Below are 21,861 nucleotides of genomic sequence, written 5' to 3'. Positions count from 1 at the left end.
CACCACCATCCTGGACATCTGATGTTCTTTCCTTATGCAGTGTTCCTGTTGATTGCTTCATTGATTTTTCATGATTAGATAACCTATGTAGTTACAAAGCAGGTTGACCTCAATGGAGACTGAATTAATCTTCCCCTCCAATGCCAAAGGTCCCTGTGGCACCTGTGTTGTTATGGCCTCCCAACCCATCTGAGTCTGGGGCTCCTCTCACGTCTCATCTTCCAATATGTTGTCTAGTGCATTAGCCCACCATGCAGCACATCCTTCAACTGGGAGACCAGGTGTGCCCTACCGCCATGCTCTGTCATCTGACCACTGCCGCCCACCTCCTGCCTTGTAGGCCCAAGCAGGTCAGAGCTAGTGGATAGGATTCTGCAAGGGGCACAATAGCGGTTTGTTGGGAGAGAGTCTTCCAGTAGCGACGTCATCAGTCACTGAATGTGCCCCCGAGGTACAGCATTGAAGCCACTGAACTGGTAGGCCTCACTCCTCTGGTCTGCGAGCTCTCAGCTAGGGAGCCCACCCAAAATGGCCACGCCACCCTACTCTGATTCCTACAGTCACCATGTGGTTCCACTGGCCTCCACTGGGGCAGCCGCAGCTAAGCCACAGTCCTCGGAAAGGGCCTCCAGCAAATGAGCCAGAGCCTCTGCTGCCGCCCATTCAAAATGCACCTGTTGCTCCCGCTGCGAATTCAGGTCTCAGCTCTGGGGTCTTGTTGCCACATTGTTCCCTGGTCTTGTTGCCACACTGTTCGACTGGATCACCGCCCCCCCACCCAAACAACTCCTTGTTTATCTGGACGGGTCGAGCCTTACTGTTGAGTTGTGCTTATTGCTTTTTCAGGCACGATTCTGTAGGATTATTATTTAGGGCAATAGAGCATGCTATGTTTGCGTCTGTTAGGCAATCTTTCTTGGCCACACCCCAAGCAGGAAATATTCCTACGTTCATAGCAATTGCAGTGGAACAGCAACTTTCATTGAAATGCAACATGATGAAAAGTAGGGCAAACTTTGTAGTCGCAGTGTGACCCAGAATTGGCTAGTGTGTGCTGCTCTCAGCAGGTCCAGTAAAAGTTCTCCCTTACGTTCCTCCCCTCTAGCCCCCAAATACACTCCTGCCTTCCAAACAGTCTCAGCAAAAATATGTGCTGAAAGCAGAGTGGCTGAGTCTATACTGTTAAGGTAGCTGTGGACCTATGACTTTAAAGAATGATCCACCGCATCCTTTGAAATAAAGTTTGCATATTTTTTTACACATGTACTCTTGTTCATCCATCCCTTGTTGATGCCCTTGTTTACATTTTTGATAGACGTGAGGCAACCTTGGTCATATCTAGGTAAGATTTAGTGATCATTTTTCAGGAGATTCTCACATTCAAGATTCTCTTGGAAATCTAATGGCTAAAGATGCATATTTAACACAATTAGGCTATTATCATTTAATGACTAATTTACATGTGGGTTAGGGTTCTCTTTGGAATACTTTGGTGACATAAAACTACCAAGTTCAAAGCTAGCACATTTGCTTTACATTTAAAATTAAAAGTTTCGCAGTGAACATAATTACCTCTATACTGACCTTATCCTGCATATAGTAGCGTAATACCTATTGTTTTTCCATGTTAAACTTTAGTCTTGATATCTTCGAAAAGTAATCCAAGTTTCAGAATAGCCACAGGGTTATTGGTGTAGGTCTGCGTTGCACGCTACAGCATAATATAACTATGAACTAAATGTTATTCTTGCATAATATATTGGCGGTGTTGGATGTCGTATGTGAGTCATTTAGCCATTCCTACCTTTCCCATTACCATATATATACCCGTATGTTTGCTTTTCCCGCTTTAAATGCAGGACTAGAAGTAGAATGCAAAGACAAAAACATGGCTAGATAAGATACTTGCTTTATCTGGAATGGCTTGAACAGTCTGAAATATGATCATATCCTGATCATGCAAACTACAATCAATTAAAGCCATTGTATGTGCTTAGTAGGGTCTTCATTCAAAGGCATATCAGTGCAGAGGGTCTGGTCCCTTGATGGAGAGGATGCGAGTTGCCCCCTCTTGCTACAAAACTGACTGACATAATTTAGGAGCCATTTAGGGTCTTACATCAAGGCCAGATGTGTGGTAATAGTTATGATGCAATTTGTCCCTGAACTGAAGTCAGCACTGCATATTGTTTGCAGGACTTGTTAAGACCAGCAAAATAAAATGGCGGCAGGATGGTTGCGGGGGAAATGAACAAAAGAGTATAGTAACAAATTTGATTCCTAATTGTTTCCATGGTAACCTTAAATCTGGCGATAATGTCCAGTGACGCTGTTGCTATTACTGCTTTTGGTTATCAGGTCTGGATTTTGTGCAGGATTCTGAAGGATTTCTTGAGTTTGGAAACTGTTGCCAAATATTTACTCTTTACATTAGTACAGTGGTGAATCCAGGCCAGGTGCGTGCTCTATTCACATCTTAAACCTAGATGTGTGTTTGTAATTCCTGTAGGCCCATAAGTCTGTTAGTGTTTGGCAATAAATAACCAGTTTCCAATGGATGTACATTGATTGCTGTGTCACTCTTTGGCTCCTTCGCTTTTCCCCTTTTTCTGTTTGTAACATTTAGTTTATCCAGTACAGGACGTGGTAAGGACTGCTTGGGCTTGAAGTCTGTTAACCACTGTTTTGCTTCATTAGGCTGTTGTAATGCAGACTTGTGGGTAGTGTGATAACCTATCAACACCTTTTAGTAAAAAGTAGAGCCACTGCATCTGATTGGCAGAGTACCTGCTCTTTCAGCAGAAGAGTCATTTGAGATCATGTTTCAGAAGTTGAAAACTAAATCTGTAGTTGAGCAAAAGAAGTACATTTTGACTTAAGACAAAGTCATCAATTTTTGCGTAACATCCACCATAATTAATTCATATTTTTAACATTGTTTGTTTTTATGTTGCCTACTCCATCTATTACTGTAGTCATTCTGCTTCTATGTTATGCATAGTGCTCAGATAACCCTTGGATAATTTGCTTGTACAGAATTTACTCTTTCCATATAAACAATCACTCAGTGGCAAACGCTGAACCAGTAGTTAATGAATGTCACTACATTTAAAATAAAGCAAGTGAAAAACAGTAGTTTTAAATAAATTAGTGGCAATAGCAAGGTAGAAATTGTCTTCAGGGGCTGAACAAAATTGTAAAAGAATGCCTCATGAAATTGCAAACTATGCAGAGATAAATGTTGTTGGAGTTGCATTGAGTTTTTGTGTTTTCCTTTGTTTTCAAAGCATGGACCCGTTTACATATGCAGAGGTTCTTAAAACCGCTGGGAATCAAGATTTCAAAAGTTGTCGCTATGCTTTTGCCATTAGAAAATACGATGAGGCAATTGGCATTCTGATTCAAGTTCAACATTTAAGGTAACTATGAACCTCATTGCTCACTTTTTTCAACGCACTGCATGATTTTCACTATGTACTAGCACCCCAAATAGAATACTAGGGAGCCCCTCAGCCAGTGATAATACTTAGCTTCTGTTCCGAATCTGCTTAGTCAGTCTGCAAGCTTAGTTTTCAATAACTAGCAGATGAAGACAGCAGTTTAAAGTTTCTCTCTTTCGTGCTTCTCCATGTCTCTTGGCCACTCTTCTTCTCCCAGCTCTCCTTCGGGCAACGGCTTGGGAGTTATAGGGTTTACATTTAGGGTGTGATAGGCATGGGCTGTGAAGAGTGATAGGAGAGAATTTCATATAAAGAAAGGCTGGCATTTGTGATGATGGGAGAGACCTTTGATAAGCAGAAAGGAGGAATAGGAATTCTGTGAACCAGCACATAGCTGCAGCGAAAAACCAGTGATAAGCTTACCCGCAGAGAGGAAGAGGTGTTTGTATGGAATGTTTGATTGACATAGAACTAATGACACAATATTGTGCCCTTTTCTTACGCTCAAAATTGTAAGGTTGGAGCAGGCAGACTTTAATGCCTGTCCACACATTGCATGATGCTACATCATAATTTTGATATCATTGAAAATAAATCTCTAGTTTGAAATGTTTTTTGGCTGGCAAAATTTCTCTTAAATCATTCCATATTCTGAGCACTGACGTTATTTTTTTCATTCCTCTTAGGATAGCAGTAGTTGTAGAGCAAATGTATCTCATAAGTGCCTCTTAGACTGCTTTAGTAGGGTTTTCTACAAATGTGAATTGTTTGTATACAATGTTGTCACCCTAGACCATAGATTGCTTGCAAAGTAATCACTTTTATTATTCGTTCTCTGGGATGTAGGACCCACAGTATTTGTGTGTATCCCTGAAAGATAGGTGGAATTTAGGTCTCAGAGAAGTAGTCAAAGGTGTAGTGCAAATTTTCCAGACATTATCTAAAGACGGTAGGTGGTCAGAATCAATCCGCTTTCTTAAGAGGACTCAATTGGTTTATTTTATTGGTTTTATAGACATACTTTCAAAACATCAGCTGTTAATCAACACAGGTTATTATAAGGGTTTAAAGCACAGGAAAAAAAGTCAGATGAATCAATGCAAACAAGTGCAGATACAGAAAGTGACACATCAGATAGACTCTATAATGATTCCTATCATCAAAAAGCAGCAGATTTTAACATGAAATTATGTCTGTTGGCTTAATAGATCAACAGTCCCAATAGCCTGTCCCTGTTATTAAGTCAACTGATCAAAAACATTTAAATCCCTCTGAGTGTCACCAGGCTTGACAACTCATCCAGCAACCTGTTCCTTGAAGAGTAACCTGCCCCTTCTCACATCCACCTTCATTCCACCGTAGATGATGTCTGCTGCCCCTCCATAGAGGGCAACTGCTTTTTTCAAAGTTTAATAGAATTTCCCCAAATTTGCCAAAAGTTGACTCCTGCAGTTTCCCACTCTCCATTTGTTCTCCTGCCTAAGTGAGTCCCTTCACCCTCAAGATATTTTACCTTCGTCAAGGGGGACAGACAGACACCGGCTTGGTGCCCACAATATGTGGATTATCTACATGCTCAGTTTCTCAACTCAAGGGATAATAGCAGTGCTTCATTTGAGACAGTGGTTTCTGAAGCTCAACATCATCACTTAATTGTCAACACCGGCACTTATGACCGTCTGCGGCATGGTTGCACTGTTTTTCTAATTTAAAGATAAGCAAAACAACAGTTGTTTATTATTTCAATATACTTAAAAAATGACTAATACCTGCCACCAAAGCTGTTCTTATAGTGTTGGGGGTCTGGAATAGTCTGAACTGTCTCTATTCATTAGCAGCACTGGCAGAGGCAATGGGTGGTGCAAGCTACCAAGCTTCTGTGGCCTCCTGACAAGGGCCCCAGGTCTTGCGTTTTTACAAATTGAGACTAGGTAATACAAATTGTTTGTAAGGTGTATATACATCACTAGCCGCATATAACTGGGGGATCCAACAAAACAACAATTGAAATGTGAAAAACAAGAGTAAACTTTGCCTCAATACGACTAAAATATGTAAAATGTTGTGCTGCATATCTTCTAATAAATAGTGAAATGCATTGTGCTGCATATCTTCTAATAAATAGTGAAATGCATTGTTGTGCATTAGTTTGTCGTTCCTAGTGGTACAATTTGTGTGAATAGTCTACTCTGTAATTTCTGTCCCAAACCTATGCTGACCAACCACCCTCATAAACCCTTGTATTGCTATCACTGCTAAGAAAAGTGTTTGTGATGAAAATGTTACAAAGGAGATAGAAAAAAAGTTGGAATGAAAATTGGGGACAATAAATGGCACATGGTGACCAGGCTGGGATGGAGATAATGATAGTGAGAGACAAAGAAGGGTGAGTGGGAAATGATGTATCTGATCTGAATCTGAAGAATAGATACCCTCAGGGCAGTCCTACAGTCACTCAGCGTCACTATTTGCATGTGGTCTACCAGGATGATTGGCTATCTGTATTTTTATTGCTTCGTGCATATGCCTTCTTACTTTTCTCATGTATGTATGATCTGAACTCTATATGTACAGCACTCTGATACCCTGACGGGACACTTTTGCGCTATATAAAACTCCGGCAGTTAGAATTTATAAAGCACAGCAATTCACCCGTGATGTTGTCAAGGTGTTGGCGTTGCTAGCTGCTTCGCAGTGCTCTGTTTATTTGAACAGCCGTGTCTAGAGTCCTTTTCTGAATGCCCAAAGCAATGGGTCGTTCCTGAGGTGCAGGGGAAGGTCGCTCCAGGTGAGAAAAGGAGCGACCTTTGCTGTTGGATCAGCGGATCCTGGTGATTTCTGCGAGGTAAAGGGAGGCAGATCGCAGGTGTCTGGTCGGTTGGTGGAAAGTCATTCCTTTGTTGATGTATGCTGGTACTTTGTTGTGCATCAATTTGTATGCGTGGGTCAGCATATTGAACTGGCATCTCTTCTGGATCAGGAGCCAGTGGAGATTCCTGAGGTACAGGGTGATATGAGTAAATCTGGGGAGGTTGAAGATGAGTCTTGTACTGGGTTTTGCATTGTCTGTAGTCTCTTCAGGGGGTGTGTAGTGATTCCTACATAAAGGGTGTTAACGTAGTCCAGCCTGCTGGTGACGAGAGCTCGAGTGACGGACTTCTGATTTTGATTGGGAGTCACCTGAAGATCTTACGCAGCATGTATAGGGTGTGGAAGCAAGGGGACGAGACTGTGTTTACCTGTTTCTGCATAGATAACTTGCTGTTGAAGATGATGCCGAGGGTGTTGGTGTGGTCTTTCTGGGAGGGGAAGGGCTGAGTTCAGCAGGCCACCAAGTGTTGTTCCATGCAAGATGTTGTTCCCAACGATGAAGACTTCCATCTTGTCAGTGTAAATTTTGAGAGAGGTGTCATTTATCCAGTTGTCAAGGTTCACCATACGTCTATGGAAGTTAGTTCTGGTGATGGAGGGGTCTTCTGACAGTGACATGATGAGCTGGGTGTCGTCGACCTAGGAGATGATGTGGAGTCCATGCGATCTGACGGTGTAGGCCTGGGGGGGGGGGGGGGGGGGGGGGGGGGGGGGGCGGGTCATGTCATGTATGTGTTGGAAGAGTGTGGGGCTGAGGGATGATCTCCTTGGGTTCCAATGTGAATGGTGGGAGACTGATTCTCTGGGTTCTTCCAGTGAGGTAAGAGGTGATTCTTTTGAGGGTGTCTCCCTGGATTACAATTCGGTGGAATCTGTTGATCAAGATTTGGTGGGGTGATGATGTTGAAGGCGGCTGCCAGGTCTAAGGAAATGATGGCTGCTGTTCCGCCACGGTCTAGGAGGTTCCTTTTGATGTTGGTGGCTGCCATCAGGACTGTCTCTGTGCTGTGGCTCGCTCCGGATTGAGAGGAGTCCAGGGGGTTGTAGTGTTTCATGTGTTTGGTGAGTTACTTGTTCATTGCCTTTCCAAGAACCTTTGCCAGAAAAGGAAGCAGTTAGATGGGCCAGTAGTTATTCGGATCTGCTGGATCAGCAGATGGTTTCTTCAGGAGGAGCCTAACTTCAGCTTGTTCCTATCTTCAGGGAAGGGGAGGCCATGGTGACGGAGGCGTTCAGGACTTTCTTGAGCTTGTCGCCAATCATATTGCTACAGAGGTTCAGGATATGGGGGGACATGGGTCCAAGTTTGCTCCTGAGCGTAGGGAGTTCATGATGGAGATTGTGGCTTTTGTTGTGAGAGGGTCACAACAGGTGTGCAGGTTTTCGGAGTTTGTGTTCGTGGGTATGAGTAGGTTGATTCTGTCAGCTACAGATGAGGGTTTAGGTTTGAAGTTCTCGTAAGTGGCTGAGATCTTGTTGTGGAGGAAGTCCGCCGAGGTGTGTCAATTCTTGGGAGGGGATGATCTTGTTCCCAGTGGCTGTGGGGTTGGAGAACTCCTTTGCTATGGTGAAGAGCTCCTTGCTGTGGTTTGTTCGGGCTTTTATGCGGCCTGCTGCAGTGTTCTTCTTTGTTTCTCTCATGAGGCGGTAGTGCTGGTTGAATACTGTTTTGTAGGTGGTTTGGCCTTCCGTCTTTCGTTAATACGCCACTTCATTTCTAGTTGCTGGGAGTTGCGTTTGGAGGATTTCAGCTCTGTGGTGGACCAGCTAACTCTCCTGGGTGGTACTTTCGGTTCGGCTGGCTTGCCAGGGGCTATTGTATTGGCGCTGTTAGAAATGAGGTTTCTGATTGCCTAGGGTATACACCTAAGCCAGGCAGAACCTACCCACTCTAGTCAGGGCGAGGGAGTTACACACCGAAGATAACCCCTGCTCACACACTTGGCAGCTTGGCACGAGCAGTCAGACCGATTGCAAAGGCAATGTGTAAAGCGATTGCACAACACACACAACCAAGGAAACACAACACCATGTTATATGAAAATAAACTGTATTGTACCAAATATCATTAGACCAAACACAACGTCAGTAACACCCTACTATACAAGCAGTTGTCAGAACATTACTCAGTTACTGGTACTCTGCGAAAGCCAGCAATAGTCACATAAAACACATAGGTTACTGGTTATTCTGCAAGATGAGCAGTAGTCAGGTAAACAGTTTTATTAGAAATGCACATGTCATGGTAAACATGTGTCACCAGTAAGGCCAAACAACATCATGACTGCACATATCATAAACACCATCATGTATGCTCACTAAATGAAACATTCTTATGTGGCACCAAAACCGGTGAGTACGATCTGCTACCCACCCAGGCGCTACAAAAAGGAATGCTGGGCAAAACGGGGATGTCCGTGTCCTAATCTGGGAGCTCCTACACTCCAATTCCTACACCTGCAGTAATGTGGCGTTATTGTGGGCAGTACTGGGGACCTCCGTCAAGGGTCACCACCTCAGACTGCTATAGGCCACCCTAAAACAACAAGTAGTGGGGCCCAGTGGGGGCAGGGGATCTCTGATGAGGTTACCCACCCACGAGCAGAGGGGCCCAGCGGGGACAAGGGATCTCTGCTGAGGTTTCCCCGAGCCGAGGGGCCCAGCGGGGACAAGCGATCTCTGATGAGGTTTCCCGCCCATGAGCCGAGGGGCCCATCGGGGATGGGAGACCTCCGATAAGGTCTCCTGCTTGTGAGCCTCACTCCCAAACAGGCAGCCCAGCAGGAATGGTGGGGGGGCCTCCGATAAGGTTTCCTGCCAGCTCGCCAACTTCTGCGACACGGAGGAGGCCTGGCAGGAGCGAGGGGCCTCCAATAAGGTTTCCCCTCTTCCAGGCTGCCGCTCCTCTGCCAGTCTGACACGCCCGCACCGACCTGGTGCACACTCCTCCTTTCACAGCTGTCTTGGGCCGCAGTGGTGAATGCACCAAAGCAGGTGCCTGCCTGTTCCCCGGGGGCATTCTCCCACGCTCTCCTCAGCCCTGGGGTCACCAATCCAAGAGAAGGCTTCGTGCATGCCAGATTTTCTCGACCTGCCCGGGTCGCTGCAGTGTTTCCTCACTCTGGCAGAAATGAATAAGCGATCTAGTCAAATAAAGCAATCTAGTTAAATAAAGCTCCTCACAAGCTTAAACAAATACAATGCAGTGCACTTCCTGCTCTTACGGGATTCGACCGGCATAAATGAAATAGCGCTCCTCACACTCTTTAATCAAATAAAGCAAAGTGATTCAGAGATCAACAATAAAAGCGCTCTTCCTGCACCACGGCGATCAGTTGAATGCAGTGCTCTCCAGCGCTAGGAGGCAGGGAAAAGCTGCAGGGGAACAGGGGGCACACCACTCAGCCCCTGGAGACAACGAATGGGGGAATGGGCAGCAGGGCCCAAGCAAGCAGGCCAGCACAAAGGGTTACAGCCAGTGGCAATTTTTCCTAGTGACCCAGCAGGTCACAGGTCAGCACAACAGCAGCAGTCCAAGGCGGTTCCTGGTAAGGCCCTCCAGCAGCATCCTGTGTCGAGTTCAGTAGTCCATTCATGTATGAAAATGTGGGGGAAAACCCCCTGTACTTACACTCATTTTGCACAGTCTCCACAAAAGGGGAGAAGGGGTTCCAACCAGTCCTAACTGGTTCTAGGAGTGTGCCCTCTCTCCTCCAGCACAGGCTCCAGACATCAGTGGGGTGTAAACAAGCCCTTTGTGTAAGACCAGGGCACAGCCTTTACAAATGCCGGAATGCCCTGCCTCTCATTCTGTCACCCCAGGAAGACCATTCAATATGTAGATACCTCTCTGTGACACCTCCACCCTCCCTGTGTACAGGCTGTCTGAAAAGTATGCACAGGGCCCATCTGTCACTGAGCCCCACACGAGGATTGGAGTAAAGCTGGAAAACACAAGAGTCATAAGCACAGAGTAATGCTCACTTTCTAGAAGTGACATTTCTATAATGGTAATAAAATATCCACCTACAGCAGTAAGCAGCATTTCTCATTACCATTACAACCATACCAAACATGCCTATGCTACTCCTCATAGATCAGACAATACCACCCAGGCACAAGGTAGGGTACTTCCAATGCAATCCTATGAGAAAAGCAGCACTCACAGCAGTGAGAAAATAAATAGGCTGTTTGTCTCTATCAGGACAGGCCACACAACTAGACGCATGTCCTGCATTTTACATACATAGCATCCTGCCCAGAGGGCTAGCTAGGGCCTACCTTAGGGGTGACTTATGTGTAGTAAAATGGGAATTCCAGGCCAGGCAAATACATTTAGATGCCAGGTCCCTCTGGCAGTAAACTGTGCACACAGGCCCTGAGCTAGCCGGCCTGGACTCCTTCTGTGGGTGGCGCAAGCTGCACTGCAGGCCCACTAGTAGAATTTAATATACAGGCCCTGGGTATAGGGATACTGCTGTACAAGGGGCTTACAGGTAAATTAAATATGGCAATCAGGTGTAAGCCAATCATACCAAGTTAAGAAGGGAGAGCACATGCACTTTAGCACTGATCAGCTGTGGTAAGGTGCCCAGAGTTCTAATGTCAGCAAAAAGGGTCAGAAAATAATTGGAGGAGGAAGGCAAAACATTTGTGGATGACCCTGTAAAAAGGGCTAGGTCGAACAGGCGCAGTCCATGATCCACTGGGAGAAGGTATTTGCAGCCTGTTCTGGTTCGGGTGATGGGTCTGGGAGGTGGGAGTTGAGAGAGTTATTCCACTGGTCTTCTTATAACTTTTTCCAGTTTCTGCGTGTGGAGCTGGGAAGCGTGGTACCAGTGCTGGTAGATCCTGGGATGGTGAAATGGATGCTGTATAGGTCAGTCCATATAAATGCATCAAATAAGTAACCAAATAAATGTGGTGCTAGCAAATGTAGTGGGTGGGGCATTGGTGGGTTGGTAGGAAGAACTTGAAGGTGAGGCAGGTTGAGCCTGTTTTGTAGTTGTTGACTGGAGAGAAGGGGTAGTGAGGGAGCTAGGTTTTCACATCGGAGAGCGGGGGTAAAGAGTGGTAGTGAGCTGTGTTTTGGGGAAGGATGGGCAGAGTAAGGGGAATATTGTGCGTGATGGAGGAGTGAGAAGCGGTAGGTGAAGGGAATTGGAAAGGTTGAAACAAGATGATGTGGATGAGGCACAGGGATCTTCGGTTGGTAGTTGGTGACATGGATGGGGGCAAAACATTCCATCATTTGCAGTCTGTATCTCGTTTGACCACCAAAAATCCTAGTACTGCCAGCATTCTCTAGTGTATTGATCTGCCCATTCCCCCACCCATTATACTCAACAGGACCACCTTGGAATCTGGCACAGTGGGGGTGCCGTGGAATTCAATCAAGGATTCGTGTATCATCTGCCAGTATCTCTGGATTGCCTGACATTCCCATATAATATGATAAAAGGTGCCTGTCTCCCTCCTGTACTGTGTACTTTCTGGCCATTCACTCTACCCATCCTTCATAGCCTATTTGAGCTAAACTAAACTCTAGCTCTATGAAAGTAATTTCCTGGCTTTTTTTTACATTATCACAACAAGACGCAAGGCAAAAGCATGTGATACTTTGTATATCAGAACAAAGAGCAACAGGGGGTACAATAAGTCCACAGCAGCACAAGAATCAGGGGGAAAGAGACACTTGCTTTTTATACAAGTTAGGAGGTGCAGCCCCATGGCAAGTGAGGCATGCTAGGATTACACACTCCCCAGGGTGACGCCATGCATAAAGAAATAGGTAAAACAACATATAAGGTTAACAATCGAAAATATACAGAAACAGTCTAGAGGTCTGGGGGGTGGGGAGGCTAAAAATCACAGTAGTTTAAGCCATATACCAACACTAGGTAAAGACAAATATGGGAAGCGGCATGGGTGTCCATCCATATCATTGTGAAAGTCCACGTTGTCTGCACCATTGGTCAGCAGGGGGACCGCCAGCGAGGTGCCTGGCGCATGTTGGGGCAGTAGGGCCGGGCTCCAGAGATCTCCCAGAGGATCTTAGTGAGGGTCGTATATGTGGCATGTGGTACCTGCGGCACCTCTGACTATACCAGTGGTCATGCAGGGGCATCTAACTTGTCCTGTAGCTTAAGCGCATAAGTGTCTCAGAGGGTGATCCCACCTCCCTCCCCCGCAGATGAGTCGTAGGCCATGACATCAGCTGTCACCTGTTTAAGTACCACCTGGTGCGCACAGGCAATCAGGGGTGATTGCGCTGCCTTACAAGACATAGCTGTGGGTCGCCTGAAGAGGTCCAGAGCCAGATCAACTAGTCGCAGGTAATGTTTGGTGCCTTTTGTACGTTTGGTGACTCCTAGCAAGCAGAGGATGAGGTCCTGTGACAGCCTCACATCAACCGTTGTTGAGATATGTTTCATTACTTGCACCAACACCTGTGCCAATGTGGGGCATTCCCACACCATGTGAAAAAAGGTCACGTCTTGGTGGACACACTGGAGGCACATCAGGGCCACTCCCAGGAACATCCTATGTAGCTGATGTGGGGTGAGATGCATGTGATGCAGGTAATTGAACGGAGTGATCTTGAATCGGGCATTACAGGAGATACGTTTCACCTGTTTGATCGCCATCTCCCATTGCTTGGGTGTCCGAATCGCCCCCAGGCATCCGTCCCTGCAGGGCTTGCCACGCAATGCAAGATCAGCATATAATACTTTGATGGCCCTCCGACCCAAGCCATGAGTTGATATGCACTGCAGCCCATGATGTAGGGGTTGGGGGCCTCCCGATCAGCCACCCAACTATTCCTGCTCTCAATAACAAGGGAGTTGTAAGCCAAGAATTGGGCAGCTTCCAAGCCATATACATCCTGCAAATTGTTAATGCTGCACGTCCTCGTCACTGTATAGGTCTCTCAAACAGGACACCTCCTGTCAAGGGGTCAGGTTGTGTGCCTCCAGGAGGGCCCTCATCCTAGGCATGCTTCAAAACAGCAACCACAGAGCGTAAGCGTCAAGCCACACAAGGGCTGAATGCACCTGTTCAGCAATGCTTGGAGGTGCATGCCAGCCTACTTCTTCCCTGGGATGGGCCTCCAGGCGTTAGTAGCCAGTCCAGAATCCCCATGCTTCCCAGCTCCTCCCTGATCGACCTACTCTCGCCTATTGCGCCCCCCACCCGCCAGTCCATGGGCCACTGGAGTTGTGCCGCCGTAAAGTAAAGCTTGAAGTCTGGCACCCCTTGGCACCTCTAGGCCCCTTTGTAATTGGTCACTTGAGCATCCCAATGGAGACACACTTATAAGCTCTGTCCCATGCTAAATCGTAGCTGTCCAAAAAGAGCCGGCAGCACCCTCCTGAGTCTCTTGGGTAAAACAGGACATCGTCCACTTACAACTAAACTGTTTGCCAGTACGGCCTCACGCCACTCCCCAGTCCACCCTCCTTGCTCACAGCAAGGCAGTGAAGGGGTTTAAAAGCTAATGCAAAGTGTATGGGAGAGAGGGAGCAGCCGTGCCAAGTACCCGCTGCCAATGTGGAATTGACACAATATCTGGCATCCTGTTTGCTGTGTAGAGCAGTCGAACCCAGTTCAGGGACTCCGGTCCCATCCCCGTGGCCTCCAAGACTAGTAGGACGTATGACCACCCAAGGGTGTTAAAAGCTTTCTCAAATTCCAAAAAGACAGCCACTGGGAGCCCTGCTGTTCCCGCAACCACACCCATAATGTGATGTTGTGGGAGGTCTCCCTGTGAGGAATAAACCTGCATTGGTCTGGGTGAACCAGTGGCTGGAGCATCGGAAGCAACCTAATGGCCAGCACTTTGCTTAAGATTTTATAATCAATGTTTGGCATTGATAGAGGTCGATAGGAACTCACTTCCACAGGTTTGGTTCCTGTTCCGGTTTGGTTTGGTTCCACACTTCCTGGTTTGGGCAGCACCACTATGAGGGTTTCACGGGGAGGTCAAGCATCCTGCCTAGTTGGTGTGCCTTGCGGTATAGTATTCTCCCAGGAAACCCATTGGTTCCCGTTGACCTTGTTGCAGGCCATTTGGTGTATCGCTACCTGTACTTTCTCAGTCTGAAAGGGGTGCTCCAGCTCTTGGAGCTGCAAGGGGGTCTGGCAGGAAAGGTCTGCCCCATAAATGTAATCCCAGAGGAATTTAAGGGAGGGGCTGGAGGGCAGATGAGCTTCATAGTACGGGGCAAAGGCTTCATATATGGCTGCCTGCGAGAGTATAGTTTACAATATTGCTGGTGGGAGAACATATCCATCCAATAATGGTTCTGGGGACCGGAGAGCCCATAACCATGCCAGTGTACGGCCCAGCTTATCTCCGTCCACATGCTGACGAGCCAATGAGGCCTTGTAATTGATATTGCTAAGGCGGTCTGTCTCTTCCTGGCATTGACCTCGCAGTTCTGGCAATTAAACGCAAGTCTCTACTACTGTCACCGCCTTTATCTCGGTGGCACGCAAGCACAACTCTAGCACCAGAGTGGTGCTAGAGGGTTGCTCGCTCTCCCCACACAGTCTTGTAACAGGGCCTCCCCTCATGACCACCTTCATTGCGTCCCACTCTGCCCCCTTGGATCCAGCAGTCCCTTCATTCTCCGCAAAATAGTGAAGCAGATTGAGTGCTATGGGTGTCTGTAAACCACATCCAGGAGGGCCTCGGTCTGCAGTCACCAATTTGGGATCAGCACCCTGCCCTCCCCAACTAAAGGCCCTCTTAAGGGGGCTGTGGTCCGATATCGTCTGGCCTGAGTACTCACAGTCAACACACAAGGCCAGAACTCTGCACTGCAGAGGATGTAGTCAAATCTGGTGTGTATCTGGTGCCCCAGAGCATACTAAGAGTATTTGGCGTCCCCTGGGTGACCCAATCTTGAAGCTGAGTTATAGATGCCCATTGTCTAAAGTGTCTGGTAGTCTGCAGGCCCTATATCCCAGGGAGGGAAGTCACAGAGCAGTCCATGTCAGTGCGGCGTGTACAATTCTAGTCCCCTCTCCGTACACTTTGGCGACCTGTTCCGTGGATGAGCAAGAAGGGTGTTTGCGTGTGAGGTGGCGGTGTCCTCGACTAACAACGGACCATCCTAGTAGGCTTCCCCCTCTGTGCTTGGCTGGTCCTGCACCCTCTTGTTGCACAGCCACATCCATGTTTCATCTGAGGAGGAGAAGTGAGTTTTACCGGATTACACCACCCTGAGCTTAACAGGGAAGAACAGGGCCTATGCCAGTCCCTGGGCCCCCACCTGTGTCTTAACTGCTCCTAAATTATTGCAATGCCTTTGGATCTCTGTGGTGTATTCAAGATACGCTGTGATCATATTTCCATTGTATATCCAGGAGCCCTTAACACAGAACAATTACAAGAGAAGATCCCTGTATCTGTAGTTGAGCAACTGTGCAATCACTGGATGTGGGTGGGGGGGCGTGATATGGGGATGACCCGGGGTTCTGTGCGCCCTTTCAGTGGAGAAGAACTTTGGGAGCAGTTTGTGTGAACCGGTCCTTAAGGAAGAGCTCCAAGTTGGAGCCCTCTGTCCCCTCTGGGAAGCCCAGGAAGCGGATATGGTTGCGCCATGAGTGTCCCTCAGTATCCTATGCTCTCGCCTTGAGGTCACGCACCTCGGTCTGCAGTAGTTTCAGTTAATCCTGCATGGTCACCAGTGAGAGCTGCATCAATCAGGGGATCTCTGCTTCGTATACTCATTCTGCAAGCTTGGCCGGTCCGCCTGCAGTAGCCCAGTTTCTATTTGGCTCACCCCAAGATGGGTTTCCATGGTGGTTTTAGAGTCCTGGATAGCCTGCAGCACTTTGTCAGACATTCCAGTATGCTTTTCAGGAGTACTTGCCAGTTGACAAATCAGGTCTTCTGGAGGTTGGGGAGGTTTGGAGGCCTTTGGTTGAAACATGCCTCAATAGTCACCGTACATGGCGACCAGTTACGCAGGGCGAGGGGATGGGTGCCAGGTCTCCGATGGCCAGCAGGGCCCAAGTGGGGCGAGTGCCCTCGAGCAGCCAGCCAGTGAGGTGTCCAGCCCAGCACCTGGGACAGTAGTCATATGAGTGAGTCATATAGCGCCAGAAGCCCTCCACCCCAGCACCAGAAGCCCCCAGAGACCAAGCAAGTGGGTGAGGAGTGCCTCCTGTGTTGTTCAGTTTCTCAGCACTATCTGAGCAAGAATGCCCCTGAAACAAGGCACACAGGACCCTACACTGCAGTGTTCACCAGGGATCTGCTTCCTTGGCCGTTGCAAGGGCACTGCTTAATGCACTGCACCGTAACAGTTGGTGATTGTGCACAGCAGGGAATGGCAAAGCCGCGTGCTCATTCAAGTTATAGCCACTGGAAGGCCCGATCTCTGCAGCCCATCAGTGCGTCCTCCATGTAGGTGTGAGGGACAACAACCCTGGGCAATCCCTCATAGCAATCAAGGAGTGCGGGGCACTGACCACACAACACTTGCGCTACAGGATCCCAGCACTATACATTCCAAGTGCCAGCCTCTCTCGGGAGTGATCCAGGCTTGCCGCTGGGCCTACCTCTTCGGCTGCCCCCGGTCTTGGCAGCCATGTCAGGGAACTGACTTATCGCTCTACTCCAGCCAGCTGTCTCAGGGGAGGGTCCTGCAGTTATTTAGGGAACTCATAGGGTGGTAGAATGTAGGATACTAAGTGGTGTGCCTGAATCGGAGCAGAGCCGCACAGGAAGGTGATTGCTCTCGCTGCCATCAAAGCCATGTCCCCTCTATGAAAGTAATTAATTTGATTTAATTTGAGGTTGGAGGGAATAGCCAGAACATGGGCTGCCATCCTGGCCTCTTGCTGTTTGTTATAGCCTGCCTCCCCTACATTAAGATCCCGGGAGGCCTGAAGCCCTCCAACTGTGTTATTCAAAACCAAGAATTGACATAATTTTGAAATCATCTTGCTCCTCAAGGGCTCCATCGATCATTTTATTTCTAGGGTGTTAAAGGTCCTGGATGCTCCTAGTTCGCCCTCATATGTTTCAAAATGTGGCGGATATGTGGGTATAAAACTAGGACTTGTGTAACTGGAGTTCCTCCTGCAACCTTTGGAAGGACTTAATTTGATCTTGCACACATATATCACCCAAACTTGAAAGGCCTTTTAGGTCCCAGGTTCCAAACCCCTTCACCTGCATAACACGCTTCAGCCAATTTCCAATCTACAACATGGTCTGGTTAGTAAACTTATTCAGCCAGTTAGTATGTTACCTCTCACCAACACAAGATCGGGATACTTGTGACTTTCAGAAGTACCTGGGCTGGGGCGCCGCCATACAACAGGGCCAGATTCCCTGGTTTCTCAACGGTAACCAAGTCCAGCATGAACACTGAATCATGCTGATCTCCAAACAGCCACTGCACAATTGGGTAGAGCTAAGCTGCGCAGTAGAATAGCCTAAGATCTGGTACTCCCAGCCCACCTTCCAAAAGGCTAATTGGGGAGCTTTCTAGCCTGCAGATATTTAATGACTATAGACTGCAACTTGGAGAAGTAAGTAGGCGAGAGGTTAAAGGTTTTGCACTACATATAAGAATCTAGAAAGAGTAATTTTGTAGAGTGACCCCCTACACATTATGGAGAGCAGCAGCCGAGCTCATGTCTCCAGTTTTTTTTACAGGTGCATTGTAGCAGGGGTGAATTTGTGAGGTCCCAGGCCCCTTGTTGGTTGCAAGAGAGGGTCATTCCTGGATTCTGGAAGTGGGTTGTTGCCACCCGAAGGTGAGAAAGGAGGACCGTCTGGAGAGGGAGAACCCACAATTGTAACATGTGGTGTTCTTCGGTTTGCCTAAGGTGTTTTCATATACTTTGAACATCTCCTTTACCTTTTGGAAAGAGCCCAGTGGGATCTGCAGGAAGATAAGTAAATCATATGTATATTGTGTAACTCTGTCCTGCGATTTGGACCAGCAGAATCCCATTATCTGAGCGCCTCTTAGGAACCATACTGCCAGGGGCTTCACTGTCAGGGCAAAGAGTAGGAGGAAGAGTGGGCACCCCTACTCAGTGCTGTCTTTCAATGTGGAATAAGGTAGATAGTGCTTCATTCATCCTAACATGCATCAGTGGGGTGTTTTTTAAACCTTTTTTAGAGTTTCTGAAATAAGTAGGGCCAGTCCACAGTATAAAAGCCTTCTTGTAATCAATAGAAAGCATCACTGCTGTAGCATATATGTCAGAGATTCTAGCCATTGCAGCTTGCAAGCTCCACAGAGACTGCCTTGGACTTCTGCCGGTCATGAAGCCATTCTGGTTTTCTTGGATAAGAGTTCTTATCACTCTCTTTAGTCTTGGAGTCAGTAATTTGGGTAGGAGCTTCACCTTCGGTAAGGCATTGTGGCCTCTTGCGGTTCGACTTACATACTGCCATTTGAAGGCTTCCTGGGTTTAAGGATTGTAACAGTCGAGGCCTTTCTGATATCTATCAGGAGGGAGGCCCCATTCCTGTTTCTGTCAAAAGCCTCAAAGTATGGTGAGAGTAATGTAGAGAATTTCTAAAAGAATTTGATGGGATGGCCGTTGAGTGGCCATTCCTGCTGGCATATCCACCATAGCTGTTTGTATCTCTTCTATTGTAAACAGTAAGTCTAGTTCATCATGCTCTTCTTATAATAATTTGCAAAGATTTATGCTGATTTAACCGAAGTAGTAACCAGACAGCTTGCTGAATCGAGAATCACGGGAGCTATCCTAGCCACCTCTACCTCTGTGATAACCAGTATAAACATTTGCTTGCTTTGTTTCCGAATTCATGCATTTTATATCTGAACATTGTCCACACCAGGTTGGCCATATCCGTATCCATAAGCTTAATCTTTAATGTTTGGTGAAGCTACTGAAGGCGCCTACTCTCTATTTTTGTTAGCTCATTTGGGGCTCCCAATTCCATCTCCCGAATTTAAGACTCTAGTTCCACAATCTCCTTCTTCCTGTCACATTCCCTACCCTTAATATGTGAAAAGGTTTGCCCCCAAATATCTGTAGGGAAGGCCTCCCTAACTGTACCCGGAGAGCTCACCAAGGGGAAATTTAAATTGAAGTGGTCAGCAGTCGCAGTCTTAAGGGAGTACTGAAAACCCTTGTCTCTAAGCTATGATGCATTAAGGTGCCAGATACCTTTAGCCCCACTTCATGTAGGATCGTTGCACCTCGACTGGTGCAAGGTCAGATGTTAGTTTCAACAGTAGTGGCCAAGTTTGTCATTGGGACAGAGTTGTAGTTTAACCTGGAAATAGCACTTATGTGGGGCAGAACAATGCATGTACTGCCTCTAATTTGGCTTTCCTAGCTGACAGCATCTTCCAACTCCAGATAGGCAGCCATATATCCAAAGTCTGTGGTCTGACCTCGAAGGCAGGGGATTTTAAATCGATATCTCTGTCCTATTGCATGAAACTTGCCCCAACCATTAGTGCTCCTAACGGAGGCACCAACATTAGTGTGGTAATAGTTTGTAAAGAACGGCTGACCGGGGAAGGGGTTGCGCAGATACTGCATATTTGTTGTCCATGGGGCACCCTCCAGCAGCCCTTCTTCTTTTTTTAAACAAATTTGATTGCTGTTTCATATTGTAATAGTCATTTTGCATTTTGTCACAGCTAAATAAAGATGTAGTAACTTACAATCGTTATACATCATAAATCGTACAGTAACTGTCTACAGAGAATTTAACGAAGTATATAATGCTTGAATTCTTGCCAACTTCAACCTAACCCTCCCCTCACCCTCATAACTTTTAACTACAAATTGTGTCGCCCTTGAAATAGAGTTATATTAGTAGCTAAATCTACTATCCAGTCCCAAGACTTACATTCCTTCTGTTACCACAAACGTACCTGTTAGACCTGACTGTCTTAGGGTGGTCAGTCCCCAACTTCTTGCCTGCCTCCTCTATTTTCTGACCCTGTTTTTGCTGGCTTTAGGACTCTACACACTTTACCACTGCTGACCAGTGCTAAAGTGCATGTGCTCTCTCCCCAAAACATGATAACATTGGCTCCTTCCCAATTGGCATACTTATTTACCTGCAAGTTCCTTGTAAGGTGCACTAGAGATGCCCAGGACCTGCAAATCAAATGCTACTAGTGAGCCTGCAGCACTGATTGTGCCACCCACATAAGTAGCCCCTTCACCATGTCTCAGGCCTGCCATTGCAAGGCCTGTGTGTGCAGTTTCACTGCCACTTCGACTTGGCATTTACAAGTACTTGCCAAGCCTGAAACTCCCCTATTGCTACATATACATTTCCCCTAAGGTAGGCCATAGGTAACCCACAGGGCAGGGGCAGCGGCTCTGTAAGTAAAAGGAAGGACATGTACTTATTTGTTTTGCATGTCCTGGTAGTGAAAAACACACATTTGTTTTCCACTTCTGTGAGGCCTGCCCTCTAATAGGCCAGCACTAGAACCTCCCTTATAAAGTTTTAAGTGGTAGTTTCTGATCTAAAAGGAGTAGCCCTGTCATGTTTAGTATGGCCAGAGTGGTAATAGGAAATCCTGCTTACTGGTGAAGTTGGATTTAATATTACTATTTTAGAAATGCCACTTTTAGAAAGTGGGTATTTCTCCGCACGTATTGCCTTCCGTGCCTTACAGCCTGTCTCCAATCTATGTCTGGGTTGTGCTGGTTGACAGCTCCCCTTGTGCAGTCCACCCAGACAGCCATAAACACAGGACACTCAGTCACATCTGCATTCATCTGCATACTAAATGGGTCTCCCTGGGCGGGAAGGGTGGAGGGGCTTTCTCTTACACTTAAAAGGCAGTGGCCGGCCCTCACACAAAGGACTTCTAAATTCCCCCCCCCCCCCCCCCCCCACACCCCTCTACCCCCAAAAGGATCCTGGCAGGCAGGGCTTGGTTAAAAAGGGGAACTTGGACACTTCATAACCACACTTTGAAGGTTCCCCCACTTCAAAGGTATTTTTTTCAAATTAATTTTGGGTATATATATACTGGGTCTCTGACCCCACCAAATCGGACACTTGGATCTACACTTGGACTCTGTCAGACGGAATTCCTGGCTGCCCAAAGGTCTCTTCTGGACTGCTTTGCTGAGAAGGACTGCTGCCCTGCTGCCTGCAGGCCCCTGACCCTGTTGGAAGGACTCAACCTTCCCCATAAGTGCTCTCCAGTGGCTTGAATTGAGCTTGCCTCCTGTTCTGAAGTCTCAGGGCCATAAAGACTTCACTAAAAAGAAGAAAATCCTCATGAGTCGGAAAAGGCCTGCAGAAATTTATGCAGCGTCTGCCTCGTGGCTGAAAATTCACTACCGGATCGATGCAGTGCATGCTCCTTCTTACCAGCACGTCAAGGATTTTCAACGCATCGTCCCTGGGTGTCAAAATACCCCCGCATCGCAGTGAGGAACCAAGGCTGTGTTCCTGGAAATCGACTCATCAGCTTGCAGCATGGAAAGAAATGACATATCGTCCGTGCGGCCGGAATGTCTGTCTTAAAAGGTTACAACCACTGATTCTTAAGGATTGAGACTC

General features: G+C 47.1%; 1 protein-coding gene across 2 annotated transcripts in view; it reads left to right on the top strand.

The window, feature by feature from the left end:
- The window catches only part of TRANK1 (tetratricopeptide repeat and ankyrin repeat containing 1), a 931,136-nt gene that overhangs the window by 99,888 nt on the left and 809,387 nt on the right, over window positions 1–21,861 (top strand). For both annotated transcript variants that reach the window (XM_069214995.1, XM_069214985.1), the window contains exon 2: window positions 3,288–3,419. In XM_069214995.1, coding sequence (XP_069071096.1) covers window positions 3,289–3,419 — 131 coding nt within the window. In that variant the 5' untranslated portion in view covers window position 3,288. The remainder of the gene's footprint in view (window positions 1–3,287; window positions 3,420–21,861) is intronic.

This window comes from Pleurodeles waltl, chromosome 2_1 (genome assembly GCF_031143425.1).
Source record: "Pleurodeles waltl isolate 20211129_DDA chromosome 2_1, aPleWal1.hap1.20221129, whole genome shotgun sequence".
NCBI lineage: Eukaryota > Metazoa > Chordata > Amphibia > Caudata > Salamandridae > Pleurodeles > Pleurodeles waltl.
The sequence above is the reverse complement of the archived record's forward strand: the minus strand, read 5'-3'. Positions and strand labels throughout refer to the sequence as shown.